General features: G+C 43.9%; 1 protein-coding gene across 3 annotated transcripts; it reads left to right on the top strand.

Moving 5' to 3' along the window:
* Nucleotides 1–164: 164 nt before the first annotated feature.
* Nucleotides 165–13,890, top strand: CARD6 (caspase recruitment domain family member 6). Of its 3 annotated transcripts, none has more exons than XM_002815518.4 (3): nucleotides 165–775; nucleotides 2,263–2,820; nucleotides 10,709–13,890. In XM_002815518.4, the coding sequence occupies exons 1-3, from the start codon at nucleotides 493–495 to the stop codon at nucleotides 12,979–12,981; spliced, it is 3,114 nt and encodes a 1,037-aa protein (XP_002815564.3). In that variant the 5' UTR covers nucleotides 165–492; the 3' UTR covers nucleotides 12,982–13,890. The 3 variants fall into 3 exon arrangements, with proteins under 3 accessions (XP_002815564.3, XP_009238945.3, XP_009238946.3); XM_009240670.4 differs by having other exon boundaries at nucleotides 296–775; nucleotides 2,647–2,820; XM_009240671.4 differs by lacking the exon at nucleotides 2,263–2,820 and having other exon boundaries at nucleotides 351–775.
* Nucleotides 13,891–17,460: the final 3,570 nt, after the last annotated feature.

Genomic DNA, 17,460 nt, shown 5'->3' on the forward strand with positions numbered 1-17,460 from the left:
GCATTTGCTTGATTATTTCCTTAAGATAATTTCCTAGAACTGGAATTCCTGGGTTGAAGGATATGAAGTTTTATTTCTGTCTGTCTTCAACTTTATTTACTTATTGCTGTATATTGCCAGATTGTCCACCAAATATCAATTAATAATTTACATTCTTGGCATCATAGTATAGTTCTCTGAGCAGGGAATACCTAGTCCAACCTGAAGTTCAAGAGCGACTTCTTGGAGGAGGTGACCCTGGGTCTGAGTCATGGTGAGAATTTATCAAGACTTCAAAAGAGCAGATAAATAATCCACAAGGACCCCGGATCAGAGAGTGCTCCGAGCTGGGTTGCCCCACTGTGCTTGTATCTGCGTTCTCCAACACTAGGCATCATTGACATGTTAAAGCTTAGCCAGATAGAATTGTTCTTTGTCATTCTTTTTTTAACTTTTACTTATTCATTAGGGTGATTTCATAATGCATTTCCTGGTTTAGAGGAAACAGGAACAATGGCTACCGAGAGTACTGCCTCAGAGATCATAGAAAGAGAAAGAAAAAAGTTGCTTGAAATCCTCCAACATGATCCTGATTCTATCTTAGACACGTTAACTTCTCGGAGGCTGATTTCTGAGGAAGAGTATGAGACTCTGGAGAACGTTACAGATCTCCTGAAGAAAAGTCGGAAGCTGTTAATTTTGGTACAGAAAAAGGGAGAGGCGACCTGTCAGCATTTTCTCGAGTGTTTATTTAGTACTTTTCCACAGTCAGCTGCCATTTGCGGCTTAAGGCATGGTAAGTTGACTTTGTATACTTTTTGGGGTGAGAGGGTGGGGGCAGATTTTCTGAAAAAGAAAAAAAAATGAAAGAAAATTGTTGACTTTTATTTTTGTTAGTCTTTTTCTGGAGATAATTTTCATTGAAATATGAAATAGGGAAAAACTGGAATTTAAAAAGTTTCTGAAATTTAACATCTTATTGGTTTACAGAATCGATAATTTGTTTTTCAGACTGTACTCAAAACTTGCAGTTGTTTTAATGCTAACATAAACTGCTCATTATTCTGGCAGTAACATGCTGAAATCTCACAGTTGGAAGGAAAATACTTTAATAACACAATCCAGGGTTTGTTTTCCAAGTAGGTGAATTCGTGGATATTTACAGTGCCAAGACCACAAGCTGTGTGTTTCACTTAGTATAGCCATTTTGAAAATACAAGGAAAATAATTTTTAACACATAGATGGCAAATCAGTAGTTTCATGTTTTTGGTGATAAGAATGCCAGCAGCAGCTGTTTTCTGGAGCAATTCCAGTGCTAATTCTTAAATGGTTCAAAGATAACTAGTAGTCCATGAAAAAGCAATTCTTCCAGTTGTTAAGCAATTCTGTAAATTACTACTAGGACTAGGTCTAGCTCTTTTTCTAGGAATCTAAAAAAAAATTCAAAATTATTTTAAGGGATGTTAGAGAGGTAGAGGCTCAGATTAAAAGGTGAATGTTAATGATACCTAATTTAGGACAAGATTTATATGCTTAGAAATTTTTTTAAAATTATTTCTAAAGCACACTATTCCAAATAGAGCCATTTGCTTATTGATTAGAAATTATTTGTGATCAGATTTCATTAGCAATGACCCCAGGAGACGTGAGTCTGTTGTGAGTCACAGTAAGTCCACAAGTAAACACTGTTCATATGATTCAAATTTTTTATTTTATTCACTTACCCTGTAAGGTTGCTAGGAAGGACTCAAACGTGAAGCAAGACAGTGGTGTGATCTGATATTTTTTTTTAGTGGAAAAAAGAAAGTTCTGAAAGTTGACATGTTGACTTGCAAGTTATATAGGAGGTGTTAGGTATTCCTGTCTTCCAGTGAAATAAGAGGCGACTGGGCGCTGTGGCTCACGCCTGTAATCCCAGCACTTTGGGAGGCCGGGCAGATGGATCACCTGAGGTCAGGAGTTTGAGACCAGCCTGACCAACATAGTGAAACCCTGTCTCTACTAAAAATACAAAAATTAGCTGGGCATGATGGCGCATGCCTGTAATCCCAGCTACTTGGGAGACTGAGGCAGGGGAATCACCTGAACCCGGGAGGTGGAGGTTGCAGTGAGCCCAGATCGTGCCATTGCACTCCAGCCTGGGCAACAAGAGTGAAACTCTGTCTCAAAAATAAATAAATAAATAAATAAAAGAAGAGGGATGATGCTTTGAGGCCTCAGGAACTCTAGCTATTATACAGCTTCTTTTTCTTAATTGGGAAAAACAATTCTTTTCTTTGCAGAAGTTTTAAAACATGAAAATATAGTACCTCCTCAGTCTATGGGGGCAAGCAATAATTCAGAAGATGCTTTTTCTCCTGGAATAAAACAGCCTGAGTCCCCTGAGTTCACAGTGTTCTTCAGTGAGAAGGAACACTTGGATTTGGAAACCTCTGAGTTTTTCAGGGACAAGAAAACTAGTTATAGGGAAACAGCTTTGTCTGCCAGGAAGAATGAGAAGGAATATGACACACCAGAAGTCACATTATCATACTCAGTTGAGAAAGTTGGATATGAAGTTCCAGCAACTATTACATATATAAAAGATGGACAGAGATATGAGGAGCTAGATGATTCTTTATACTTAGGAAAAGAGGAATATCTAGCATCTGTTGACTCCCCTGAAGATGCAGAAGGCACTGTGGAAGAGGAGGTTTATGATGACCCAGAGCACGTTGGATATGATGGTGAAGAGGACTTTGAGAATTCAGAAACCACAGAGTTCTCTGGTGAAGAACCAAGTTATGAGGAATCAGAAACCAGCCTTTCATTGGAGGAGGAACAGGAGAAAAGTATAGAAGGTATGGAAATATCATGTATAGTTAGTTAGGCAACAACTTAATAAGTTAATAAGCTTGCCATGACATATTGGGGATAGGGGGATGAAAAAGGGACAGATGTCAGCAGAAAATCAACTACTAAGAAATTCCTTGTACCCCTCTGACCTGGAATCTCCTCGAGGTAGGTGTTGACTTAAAGGAGCTCCCAGGACCTAGGAAATGATGGACAGCATAAGCAGAAGTAAATATTGATTGTCAGTTTGTAAATTTCTGTAGTTCGTATAAGGAGTTGCCAATCATTAATTTCCCATTATGCGTACAAGGAGTTGCTAATCATTAATTTCAGGCTAACCTATTCCTTAGGTTAAACCACTTTATTTTAGTGCCTTTGTGACCAGAGAGATGTGGGGATTATGGATTTGACTATTTAAGTGAAAGCCGTCAGTAAATGGCTAAGATCCCAAAATATTGTTACTTGGCTTGATCCAGTCCACATAATGCCATCTTGATGAGAATTATATTTGTATCTTGAATCTGAATATTTCTTTATTTAAAACAAATTTTTTTTGAGACAGGGTCTCACTCAGGCTGGAGTGCAGTGGCACAATCACGACTCACCGCAGCCTCTACCTCCCAGGCTCAGGTGGTCCTCCCACCTCAGCCTCCTGAGTAGCTAGCATTACAGGTGCCCGCCACCATGCCTGGCTAATTTTGTATTTTGTAAAGATGGGATTTTGCCATGTTGCTCAAGCTGAACTCCTGGGCTCAAGTGATCTGCCCACCTTGGCCACCCAAAATCCTGGTATTACAGGTGTGAGCCACTGCACCTGGCCAAATCTGAATATTTCTTAATGAAAATTCAAAATATGAGAAGTGTTTCATTGGAGTGATATTGCCTGGGAAAATAGACATCACTAAGTTCTGAGTAGAGGATGAAAATGTAACTACCATCTCACATTCATTTCAAATCTTGGGGACTCATAATCCACTTATGGGTAGGAAGAGAGTCATTTTTTCCTCATCACACCTTGTATCAGTTTGTGAGGGATGCTGTAACAAAATACCACAAAATCAGTGGCTTAAACAATAAACACAGATTTCTTGTCTCACTCTTTTGGAGGCTAGAAATCTGAAATCAAAGTACTGACAGGGTTGCTTCCTTCTTTTTTTTTTTTTTTTGAAACAGAGTCTTGCTCTGTCGCCCAGGCTGGAGTGCAATGGTGTGACCTTGCTCGCTGTACCCTCCGCCTCCCGGGTTCACCTGCCTCAGCTCCCCAAGTAGCTGGGATTACAGGTGCGTGCCACCACACCTGGCTAATTTTTGTAGTTTTAGTAGAGACAAGGTTTCACCATGTTGCCCAGGCTGGTCTTGAACTCCTGGCCTCAATAATGCTACATAACAAATCATCTGAAAATTCAGTCACTTCAAACACTGAGAGTTTATTATTGTTCACATGTCTGTGGTTGGCTGGGCAGTTCTGCTGGTCTTCCCTGGGTTCACTCATGCATCTGTGAAGAGGTGGTTGAAGGCTGGTCTCTCATCTTCTAGCAGGCTACTATGGGCTTGTTTTCAGAATAGATGCAGTATATTCTTTTTTTTTTTTTGAGCTGGAGGCTCACTCTGTTGCCCAGGCTGGAGTGCAGTGGCATGATCTTGGCTCACTGCAACCTCTGCGTCCTGGGTTCAAGAGATTCTCCTGCCTCAGCCTCCTGAGCAGCTGGGATTACAGGTGCCCACTACCACACCTGGCTAATTTTTTGTATTTTTAGTAGAGATGGGGTTTCACCATGTTGGCCAGGCTGGTCTCCAACTCTTGAACTTAGGTGATCCACCCAACTTGGCCTCCCAAAGTGCTGGGATTATGGGCATGAGCCACCGTGCCTGGCCAAGTATATTCTTATGATGAGGGTAAAGGAGAGAGAAAGGGAGAGAGAGCAAGGTGGAGAGGGGGAGACAGAGAAGTAGTGAAGGCCTTTTGAGTCTTAGCTTTAGAACGATCATCATGCCATCTATGCCATCTGTATCTGTTTCCTAGGGCTGCTGTAACAAAGTACCACAAATGAGTGGCTTTAGAACAACAAAAATTTATTGTCTCACAGTTCAGGAGGCCAGAAGCCTGATATCAAGGTATCAGCAGGGTCATGCTCCCTCCGGAGGTGCTAGGAAAGGATTTGTCTCAGGCTTCTCTCCTAGCCCCTGGTAGCTTCGTGCATTCCTTGACTTACAGATGACCATTTTCTCCCTGTGTCTCTTCACATCATCTATCCTCTGTGCATGTCTCTGTGTCTAAATTTTTCTTTTTTATTAAGACACCATTTATACTGATTTAAGCCCCCCCCGCCATGACCTTATTTTAACTTAATTACCTCTGTAAAGATAAAGATGCTATTTACAAAATAAAGCCACATTCTGCATTACTGGGGGACTTCATATCTTTTTGAGGGGGACAAAATTCAACCCATAACACCATTACTTCTGCCACATTCTGTTGACAAAAGCAAGTCTCAAAGCCAACCCAGGTTTAGGGTTGGGGGAAAACAAGTTCTACTTCTTGCACAGTAAGATAGCAAAGAACCCATAACACCATTACTTCTGCCACATTCTGTTGACCAAAGCAAGTCTCAAAGCCAGGTTTAGGGTTGGGGGAAAGCAAGTTCTACTTCTTGCAAAATAAGATAGCAAAGACTATGGATACCAGAAAGCCATTAATTGGGGACATTATTGCAATCAATCTAACATCTTTAGCAAAACAGATCAAGAGAAGTCTTAATAATGTAGTTATGATCTGCAATGTAATTCTAATGGCTGTCCATCCACTCTAGTTGACTGGAGGCATGTGGCTATTCTTTGTTTCTTTCCCAAGTAATATTTGTCTGTGCAGCTGAGAACTGAAAAAAATAGTTCTAATTCAAAGGAAGGTCTTCATGCTCTTTGTCATGTGAAATTTTATGTAAAAAATATCACAGTGTCACAGTCTCAGAAAGGCTTAAACTATTGCCTTGTGTGCTCTGCGCTATAGAAGGTCAACTTGTATAGACAGTATCAATTGACTCTCTTCCCCCTCCAGCTTGTTGTTGGGTTCAACCATTGGGTGGAACCAATATGTTTACCTTTCCCTGTGGCCTTTCTTTTTTCCTGAAGATTCAGGTTTTCATTTTATATTATTTTCCTTTAGCCTGAAAAATTTATTTATTATTTCTCTTAGTACAAGTCTGCTGGTGGTAAATTCTCTTAGTTTTTGTTTATTGAAAGATATTTTTATTTTACCTTCATTCCAGAAGGTTGCTTTTGCTGGATATAGGATTCTACAACTTTTGCCTTTAACATGTTATGGATGCCATTCCTCCGTCTTTTAGCTTCCATTGTTTCTGATGCTAAATCTTCAGTCATTTTATCATTGATCCTCTGTAAGTGCTGTGTCATTTATCTCTGGTTGTTTTCAAGATTTTTTCCTAATTTTTTTTGAGCAGTTGACTCTGATGTGTCTAGGGGTGATTTTTTTTTTCTCTTAGTGTTTGCAGAGTTTCCTGAATCTATAAAAAAAACTTTTAATCAAATTTGGAAACTTTTCAGCCGTTATTTACCGAGATTTTTTTCTTTCTCACTTCTTCTCTTCTCTCTTTCTGAGATTTCAAGTACATGAATTTTAGTGTTTTAAAAGTATTGTTCTACAGGTTCCAGAGACTCTGCTCAGTTTTCTTCAATATTTTTTCTCTCTGTTCTTCAGGTTAGATATTTACTTTCTTCTGTCATCTCCAATTTGTTGTTAGCCCATCTAGTGATTTTAAACAAATTCATATGTTGTGATTTTTAATTCCAGAATTTCCTGTTTAAAAATACTTTATATATTTTTTTGAGAATTCCTATTTAATCATTCATTGTGGACTTATTTAATTTTAATTGTTTTTTTTTTTTGAGACAGAGTCTTACTCTGTTGCTCAGGCTAGAGTGCAGTGGCACAATCTTGGCTCACTGCAGCCTCAACCTCCTAGGCTGAGGCTCAAGCCATCCTCCCACCTCGGCCTCTCAAGTAGCTAGGGCTACAGGCACAGACCGCCAGGCCTGGTTCATTTTGTATTTTTTGTAGAGACAGAGTTTTCACGATGTTGCCTAGGCTGGTTTTGAACTCCTGGGCTCAAGTGATCCTCCTGTCTCAGCCTCTCACTGTTTTGGAATTACAGGCATGAGCCACCATGCCTGACTGTAAAATTCTTATATGCTAAATCTAACATCTGGGTCATTTTGGAGTCACTGTCCATTGAGTATGAGCTACATTTCCTGTTTCTTCCTATGTCTATTAGCTTTGGATTGTGTTCTATCCATTGTATATAATAGGTCATAGAGACTCTAGATTGTTATATTTCTCCCAAGAGTCTGAATATTATTTTGGTCTGTTTTTGTCTCCAGTTAACCTAACCATACTTAAATTCAAAATTTAGACTCCTTTTCCATGGGTGGCAGCTGAAATCTCTGTTTATTTCTTTTTGCCTTAGCTGAGTTATTTTTATGAATTTTTGATTTATAAAATTGAGATTAGTTTCCTGATATTATTGCTTACTTTTTTCACCTAGCTCTGTGCTTAATTAGATACATCTCTGTTTTGTGTGTACATCTACTCTGTTGCTTTGATCTGCTCCATAGTGACACTGTTATTACCTTGTCGACACACCTGGCTTGGATCCTCTGGGTATTGATGTCTTTCTTTTTTTTGAGATGACAGGCTGGAGTACAGGGCCACAATCTCGGCTCACTGCAACCCTGCAACCTCCACCTCCTGGATTCAAGTGATTCTCCTGCCTCAGCCTCCTGAGTAGCTGGGACTACAGGCACCTGCCACCATACCTGGCTAATTTTTGTATTTTTAGTAGAGACGGGTGTCACTATGTTGGCCAGGCTGGTCTCGAACTCCTGACCTCAAGTGATCTGCCCACCTCAGCCTCCCAAAGTGCTGGGATTATAGGTGTGAGCCGCTGCACCCAGCCATGGGTACCAATTTCTGGCTGAAGAAGTAGAGAATTGTTTTCCTTAGGCAACGTATGAGACAGGAAAAAGCAGAACTTAAAAGCTGTCCTGCAACCTATTCTCTCACTGCTTCCTCTGTGAACTCTTCATGCTAGATTCAACGTCCCCCTCACCTTTTTGCCCCAACACATATATCAGTTCAAGCAACTTCGAGACTACTCAAAGCCTTCTTATAGTTACTTTTATTAATTCCTAAAATCCATGCTGTTCTCTTATTTCTGTTGTTTCTTCAAAGCTATTTTTAAGGGTAATTTTACATTTTTACGCTAGCTGGCCATCTGTCAGGAGTAGAAAATCCAGTCTGATCTTCTCTCTCTGTTATGTACTATCTCTGTATTTATAAAAAGTAGGTAGGCCAGCCAGGGTGGCTCATGCCTACAATCCCAACACTTTGGGAGGCTGAGGCAGGCAGATTAATTGAGCCCAGGAGTTGAGACCAGCCTGGGCAAAATGGTAAGACCCTGTCTCTACAAAATGAAGAAATGAAAAATTAGGTGGGGTTGATGGTGTGCACTTGTGGTCCCAGCTACTCCGAAGGCTGAGGCAGGAGGATCACCTGAGCCCAGGAAGTTGAGACTGCAGTGAGCTGAGATTGCACCACTGCACTCCAGCCTAGGTAACAGTACAAGACCCTGTCTCAAAAAAAAAAAAAAAAAAAAGTAGGTAGAAGATAATTTGGAAAATGGGAGATCAGGAAAAACTAGGTATAGCATGTAAACTCTGAGAAAAACTTTGAAGGAAATAAAATCTTCAGTTCCTATAAACTTCAGCAAGAGATAAATTTAAGAAAGAACCAGTATCGGCCAGGTGCGGTGGCTCACGCCTGTAATCCCAGGACTTTGGGAGGCTGAGGCAGGCGCATCAGGAGGTCAGGAGATCAAGACCATCCTGGCTAACATAGGGAAACCCCATCTCTACTAAAAATACAAAAAATTAGCCAGGTGTGGTGGTACCCACATATGGTCCCAGCTACTCGGGAGGCTGAGGCAGGAGAATCACTTGAACCCAGGAGGTGGAGGTTTCAGTGAGCTGAGATCATGCCACTGCACTCCAGCCTGGGTGACAGAGCAACACCCCATCTCAAAAAAAAAAAAAAAAAAAAAAAAAAAAAAAGCCAGGCACAGTGGCTCACACCTGTAATCCTAGCACTTAGGGAGGCTGAGGAGGGTGGATTGCCTGAGCTCAGGAGTTCGAGACCAGCCTGGGCAACACGATGAACCATCTCTACTAAACTACAAAAAAAAAAAAAAAAAAAAAAAAAAAAATTAGCTAGGCATGATGGCGGGCGCCTGTAGTCCCAGCTACTTGGGAGGGTGAGACAGGAGAATCACTTGAACCCGAGAGGTGGAAGTTGCAGTGAGCCGAGATCGAGCCACTGCACTCCAGCCTGGCGACAGAGTGAGACTCCGTCTCCAAAAAAAAAAAAAAAAAAAACCAGTATCAACCTAGAGTATTTCTCATAGATGTATATAATTTAACATTAACAAAATTTTTTTCATTGCTGCATGTAAATGTTAGCACATTTTTTTAAATAAAAAACCTAAATGATCATCCATAGGCAATTGTTAAATTGTTATATCCATCCAAACCATGGAGTACCATGAAATAGCTAAAATGAGTTAGGTAGATCAGTATATATGCTGACTTGAAATAATTTGCAAGGAATACCACTAAGTGAAAAGAAGCTGAAGAATCATTTGTTTAATGATTTATTATACATAAATGTATAATATCATTTATGTAAAAAAAACCAGCATGGGCTGGGCACGGTGGCTCATGCCTGTAATCCCTCATTTTGGGAGGCTGAGGCAGGTGGATTACTTGAGGTCAGGAGTTCGAGATCAGCCTGGCCAACATAGTGAAACCCCATCTCTACAAAAATACAAAAATTAGCTGGGTGTGGTGGCACATGCCTGTAATCCCAGCTACTCGGGAGGCTGAGGCTGGGAGAATTACTTGAACCCAGGAGGTGGATGTTGCAGTGAGCTGAGATCTTGCCACTGCCCTCTAGCCTGGGCGACAGAGCCAGACTCCATCTCAAAAAAAAAGCATCTACTAAGTAAAACTATATATTTCTATACATGCATGCATACTTAAGTACTTTCATAGAAAAAGGATGGGAAGCAAACATACCGTACCATATTGATATCTCCCCTAAAAACGAAGCTGACTTGCCAGAATGGTGAAAGGAGACTTCCACTTTATTTATATTGTTTCAGCTTTTGGCAGTGAAAATGTAGATTAGACCGGGTGTAGGGGCTTATGTCTGTCCTAGCACTTTGGGAGGCTGAGGCAGGCTGATCACTTGAGGCTAGTTCAAGACCAGCCTAGCCAACATGGTGAAATCCCATCTCTACTAAAAATACAAAAATTAGCCGGGCATGGTGGCATACACCTGTAGTCCCAGCTACTTGGGAGGCTGAGACACAAGAATAGCTTGAACCGAGGAGATGGAGGTTGCAGTGAGCTGAGATGGCTCCACTGCACTCCAGCCTGGGTGACAGTTTTCTTTCAAACTCTGCCTCAAAGCAAAAAATAATGCAGATGACTTATTTAATTTTAAAAGTCAGGATGGGCACAGTGACTCATGCCTGTAATCGTAGCACTGTGGGAGGTTCGCTTGAGACCAGGAGTTCAAAATCAGCCTGGGCAACATAGAAAGACCCCATCTCTATTAAAAAAAAAAAAGTAGCCAGGCATGGTGGTGGGTGACTGTAGTCTCAGCTACTTGGGAGGCTGAGATGGTAGGATTGCTTGAGCCCAGGGTGATGATCACACCCCTGGATTCCAGCCTAGGTGATGGAGTGAGACTGTCTCAAAAAAAGAAGTTGATGGGGAAAACTGAAATTCTGAACATGGCATTCACTATTATCTTCTCTCCTACAGAAAGAAAAAAGGTGTTTAAAGATGTCCTGTTATGTTTGAACATGGATAGAAGCAGAAAGGTTCTGCCAGATTTTGTTAAACAATTCTCCTTAGATCGAGGATGTAAGTGGACCCCGGAGAGTCCAGGAGACTTAGCCTGGAATTTCCTGATGAAAGTTCAAGCACTAGATGTGACCGCTAGGGATTCAATCCTCAGGCACAAGGTTCTGGATGAAGATAGCAAGGAGGATTTGCTGGCTGGAGTGGAGAATTTGGAAATTCAAGACATACAAACCATTAATCCCCTCGACGTCCTTTGTGCCGCCATGCTGTGTTCAGATAGCTCTTTGCAACGCCAAGTCATGTCAAACATGTATCAGTGCCAGTTTGCTCTTCCCCTGCTACTGCCAGATGCAGAAAACAACAAAAGCATCTTAATGCTGGGGGCCATGAAGGACATTGTGAAGAAGCAGTCAACACAGTTTTCAGGGGGGCCTACAGAGGATACAGAAAAGTTTCTGACTCTCATGAAGATGCCTGTCATCTCTTTTGTGCGTCTAGGATACTGTAGCTTCTCTAAGTCCAGAATCCTCAACACACTTCTCAGCCCTGCCCAGTTGAAATTACACAAAATCTTTCTTCATCAAGATTTGCCTCTTTTGGTGCTTCCCCGGCAAATCTCTGATGGCCTGGTTGAGATAACATGGTGTTTTCCTGATAGCGATGATAGAAAGGAAAACCCCTGTTTTTTCCAAAAGCCTGTTGCTCTGGCTAATCTCCGTGGAAATCTAGAAAGCTTTTGGACTCAGTTTGGTTTTTTGATGGAAGTTTCTTCAGCTGTGTTTTTTTTCACTGACTGTCTAGGTGAGAAGGAATGGAACTTGCTAATGTTTTTTGGAGAAGCTGCCATTGAAAGATGCTACTTTGTTCTCAGTTCCCAAGCCAGGGAGAGTGAAGAGGCTCAAATTTTTCAGAGGATACTGAACTTGAAGCCAGCACAGCTACTGTTTTGGGAGAGGGGAGATGCTGGGGATAGAAGGAAGAACATGGAGGGCCTTCAAGCTGCCCTCCAGGAAGTGATGTTCTCTTCTTGCCTCAGATGTGTGTCTGTGGAGGATATGGCCGCCCTGGCCAGGGAGCTGGGGTTTCAGGTAGATGAAGACTTTGAAAACACTCAGAGAATTCAAGTTTCCTCTGGAGAAGACATGGCTGGGACAGCTGAAGGTGAGGGTCAGCAAAGACACAGTCAGCTAAAAATCTCATCTAAAAGCCAAGCTCTAATGCTGATTCAAGAGCCTGGGACTCAATGTGAGCTCAGCCAGAATCTTCAGAATCTCTATGGTACCCCAGTATTCAGGCCTCTTCTAGAGAACTCCTGGCTCTTTCCAACCAGAATTGGAGGTAACTTTAACCATGTTTCCTTGAAAGCCCCCTGGGTTATGGGCCGCCCCTTTGGGTCAGAGCAGAGGCCTAAGTGGCTCTGTCCTTTGCCTTTTCAGAATGCAAGGGCCCAGGGCCGAGATAAAAGTTTTGGTATTCAATCCTTCCATCCCCAGATATTTTATTCAGGTGAAAGATTCATGAAATTTTCCAGAGCTGCTCGGGGATGTCACTTGAATGGAACATTTGGGAGACCGCCAAGACCCATTTGTCAGCATGTGCAGGCCTGCCCTGAGAGACCACAAATTATGGGAACTCTTGAAAGGTCTAGGGCAGTAGCCTCCAAGATAGGTCACTCCTATTCCCTGGATTCACAGCCAGCAAGAGCAGTAGGGAAGCCATGGCCTCAGCAAGCTTGCACCAGGGGAATGGAGTTAACTGAAGCAACTGGAAAACTGATAACATCCCATATTGGAAAGCCTCACCCTCAGTCCTTTCAACCAGCAGGAGCCACACAAAAACTAAGACCTGCTTCTCAGCAAGGAGCCCAGATGAAGACACAGAGTAGGGCTTCAAATCCAGCTCTCCAAATAGTGTCCCACCCTATGTCCAAGAGCTCTCATTTCAAATCCGACCAGTCCAACCCATCCACAGTCAAACACTCCCAGCCTAAACCCTTCCATTCTGTGCCCTCTCAACCTAAACCCTCTCAGACAAAATCCTGTCAGTCCCAGCCCTCCCAAACTAAACCTTCTCCATGCAAATCCACTCAGCCTAAGCCAAGCCAGCCCTGGCCTCCCCAGTCTAAGCCTTCTCAGCCCAGACCCACTCAACCTAAGTCATCCTCAACCAATCCTTCACAAGCTAAAGCACGCCACTCAAAAGCAGGGCCAAAGAGGGGAGGGAAGCATTAAAGAGCTAACTGCAGAGATCTATAAAGCATATCCTTTACCCAGGCCATGAAAGAGTTGCCATGAAAGCAGAAGAGTTGCCATGAAAGTAAAAGACTACTGTCATTGGCATGCAAAACAAAGAAAGATATACATGACCGAATTGGATATCTTCGTTTGTTTGTTTGAGACAGAGTTTCACTCTTGTTGCCCAGGCTGGAGTGCAATGGCACGATCTCGGCTCACCGCAACCTCCACCTCCTGGTTTAAAGTGATTCTCCTGCCTCAGCCTCTCGAGTAGCTGGGATTACAGGCATGCACCACCACACCCAGCTAATTTTGTATTTTTAATAGAGGCAGAGTTTCTCCATGTTGGTCAGGCTGGTCTTGAACTCCTGACCTCAGGTGATCCGCCTGCCTAGGCCTCTCAAAGTGTTGGGATTACATGTGTGAGCCACTGCGCCCAGCCCAAATTGGATATCTTTAAGATATCTGTAAGAGTTGTATCCCTAACCAAGAAGAAAAATATGAAAATAATTAAGACTAGAATCAAGCAGTAGATAGTTGAATCCAATCTTGAGTATTATTAGATAATGTATAACTTGCACCCAGGGAATGGGGGTCTATGAGACAGCCCCACTTGGAGAAGAATGGGGTTAGGGTCTCTAATTGCAAAGTGACTGTACAATAGGACGAAAGTTGCCTCTGTGTCTGAAAAAGTATCTTAGTTGTTGGCTGCTCCAGAGGTGTCTTTGTCAAAACTTCTGGTTCAATATCGGCCACTGAGCAGATAACCCTGCTTATTTGGTGTGGTTAAATCAACTAGCTTCTGCTAATAGCCCCAATTTGCTTGAATGGTAAAACTCTCTCATTTGACCCTTATAGGTAGAAATAATGAATTAACAACCAATAAAATTAATTATTTGGCATTAACTTTGGGAAAGGTCTATGTTTATTTCATATTTGATATGGTTTGGCTCTGTGTCCACCCAAATCTTATCTCGAATTGTAATCCCCATGTCCCTCAGGAGGGACCAGGGACCTGGTGGGAGGTGATTGGATTATGGGGCCGGTTTCCTCCATGCTGTTCCTGTGATAGTGAGTGAGTTCTCACGAGATCTGATAGTTTATTTTTATTTTTCTGAGATGGAATCTCGCTCTGTCACCGAGGCTGGAGTGCAGTGACATGAACTTGGCTCATTGCCACCTCTGCCTCCCAGGTTCAAGCAATTTTCCTGCCTCATCCTCCCAAGTAGCTGGGATTACAGGTGCCTGCCACCACAATTAGCTAATTTTTGTATTTAGTAGAGATGCAGTTTCACCATGTTGGCCAGGCTGGTCTCAGACTCCTGATCGCAAGTAATCCACCTACCTTGGCCTCCCATACTGCTGGGATCACAGACATGAGCCACCAAGTCCAGCCGAGATCTGATGGTTTAAAAGTGTGCCACTTACCCCCTTGTTCTCTCTGTCTTCTGTCGCCATGTAAGACATACCTTGCTTCCTCTTCACCTTCCATCATGATTGTGTTTCCTGAGGCCTCCCCAGCCATGCAGATCTGTGAGTCAATAACCTCTTTCCTTTATAAATTACTCAGTCTCAGATAGTTCTTTTTTTTTTTTTAGATGGAGTCTCTCTCTGTCACCCAGGGTGGAGTGCAGTGGCGCGCACTGATCTTGGCTCACTGCAACCTCCGCCTCCTGGCTTCAAGCGATTTTCCTGCCTCAGACTCCTGAGTAGCTGGGACTACAGGTGCCTACCACCATTCCTGGCTAATTTTTTTATTTTTAGTAGAGACAGGGTTTCACCAAGCTGGCCAGGCTGGTCTTGAACTCCTGACCTTATGATCTACCTGCCTCAGCCTCCCAAAGTTTTAGGATTACAGGCGTGAGCCACCGTGCATGGCCTCAGGTAGTTCTTTATAGCAGTGTGAAAACAGACTAATACAATATTTTAAATATTTGTAATAGTTAGGAAAATTGGACTTATTAGAGGGTCTGGTGTTAATATACTAATACCTCATGATTCAAATTTAAAATGTTATTGAGTTTTCAATTTTAGAGTTGCAATTTTCTTTTTTTTTTTAAGTTTTTATTGCTCATTCTTGGTTGTTTCTCGGAGAGGGGGATATGGCAGGGCCATAGGATAATAGTGGAGAGAAGGTCAGCAGATAAACACATGAACAAAGGTCTCTGGTTTTCCTAGGCAGAGGTCCCTGCGGCCTTCCTTCGCAGTGTTTGTGTCCCTGGGTACTTGAGATTAGGGAGTTGTGATGACTCTTAACGAGCATGCTGCCTTCAAGCATCTGTTTAACAAAGCACATCTTGCACCACCCTTAATCCATTTAACCCTGAGTTGACACAGCACATGTTTCAGAGAGCATGGGGCTGGGGGCAAGGTCATAGATCAACAGCATCCCAAGGCAGAAGAATTTCTCCTCCCAGATGGGGCAGCCAGGCAGAGGCGCTCCTCACTTCCCAGACGGGGCAGCCAGGTAGAGGCGCTCCTCACTTCCCAGACGGGGTGGCCGGGCAGAGGCGCTCCTCACCTCCCAGACGGGGTGGCCGGGCAGAGGCGCTCCTCACTTCCCAGACGGGGCAGCCAGGCAGAGGCGCTCCTCACTTCCTCCCAGACGGGGTGGTGGCCAGGCAGAGGCGCTCCTCACCTCCAAGACGGGGCGGCCGGGCAGAGGCGCTCCTCCCTTCCTCCCAGATGGGGTGGCGGCCAGGCAGAGGCACTCCTCACCTCCCAGACGGGGTGGCCGGGCAGAGACGCTCCTCACTTCCCAGACGGGGTGACCGAGCAGAGGGGCTCCTCACATCCCAGATGATGGGTGGCCAGGCAGAGATGCTCCTCACTTCCTAGATGGGGTGGCGGCCGGGCAGAGGCTGTAATCTTAGCACTTTGGGAGGCCAAGGCAGGCGGCTGGGAAGTGGAGGTTGTAGCAAGCGGAGATCACGCCACTGCACTCCAGCCTGGGCAGCATTGAGCATTGAGTGAGCAACACTCTCTCTGCAATCCCAGCACCTCGGGAGGCCAAGGCGGGCGGATCACTCGAGGCCAGGAGCTGGAGACCAGCCGGGTCAACACGGTGAAACCCCGTCTCCACCAAAAATACAAAAACCAGTCAGGCGTGGCAGCCCATGCCTGCAATCCCAGGCACTTGGCAGGCCGAGGCAGGAGACTCACAGGAGCCCGAGGCAGGGAGGTTGCAGCGAGCTGAGATCACGGCAGTACAGTCCAGCTTTGGTAACAGAGGGAGATTGAAGAAAGAAGGAGAGGGAGACCGAAGAAAGAAGGGAGAGGGAGATGGAGAGGGAGAGGGAGAGTTGTAATTTTCTTAAGTTAAAAGATAAGTTTACAAAACACATTGAAATGTTAAAGAGAACTTAAGATTCACAAAATTTATACTTTTATTAGATTCATATTATTCTAAACATTTGGGTAAATTCTGCTTGTTAGAGGCATTAAGGAAAAATAGTGTATTAAATTTAAAATATTTAAGTGACATTTAGTTAACTAGATTTGTAAATGACATCAAATATGGATAAAAGGACACTTTAAAAGTAGCTGTTAAAAGTCACTAGATTAAGAATAAAATAATAACATTTGGAAGGAGGAGCTAAGATGGCCGAATAGAAAGAGCTCTGGTCTACAGCTCCCAGCGTGAGCGACGCAGAAGACGGGTGATTTCTGCATTTCCATCTGAGGTACCGGGTTCATCTCACTAGGGAGTGCCAGACAGTGGGCGCAGGACAGTGGGTGCAGCGCACCATGCACCAGCCAAAGCGGGGCGAGGCATTGCCTCACTCAGGAAGCGCAAGGGGTCAGGGAGTTCCCTTTCCTGGTCAAGGAAAGGGGTGACAGGCGGCACCTGGAAAATCGGGCCACTCCCACCCAAATACTGCCCTTTTCCGACGGGCTTAGGAAATGGCACACCAGGAGATTATATTCTGCACCTGGCTCCGAGGGTCCTATGCCCATGGAGTCTCGCTGATTCCTAGCACAGCAGTCTGAGATCAAACTGCAAGGTGTCAGCGAGGCTGGGGGAGGGGTGCCCACCATTGCCCAGGCTCGCTTAGGTAAACGAAGCAGCCGGGAAGCTCGAACTGGGTGGAGCCCACCACAGCTCAAGGAGGTCTGCCTGCCTCTGTAGGCTCCACCTCTGGGGGCAGGGCACAGACAAACAAAAAGACAGCAGTAACCTCTGCAGACTTACCTGTCTGACAGCTTTGAGGAGAGCAGTGGTTCTCCCAGCACGCAGCTGGAGATCTGAGAACAGGCAGACTGCTTCCTCAAGTGGGTCCCTGACCCGTGACCCCTGAGCAGCCTAACTGGGAGGCATCCCCCAGTAGGGGCAGACTGAAACCTCACATGGCCAGGTACTCCTCTGAGACAAAACTTCCAGAGGAACGATCAGACAGCACCATTTGCAGATCACGAAAATCCGCGGTTCTGCAGACACCGCTGATGACACCCAGGCAAACAGGGTCTGGAGTGGAC

The sequence above is a fragment of the Pongo abelii genome, chromosome 4 (assembly GCF_028885655.2).
Source record: "Pongo abelii isolate AG06213 chromosome 4, NHGRI_mPonAbe1-v2.0_pri, whole genome shotgun sequence".
NCBI classification, from domain to species: Eukaryota; Metazoa; Chordata; class Mammalia; order Primates; family Hominidae; genus Pongo; species Pongo abelii.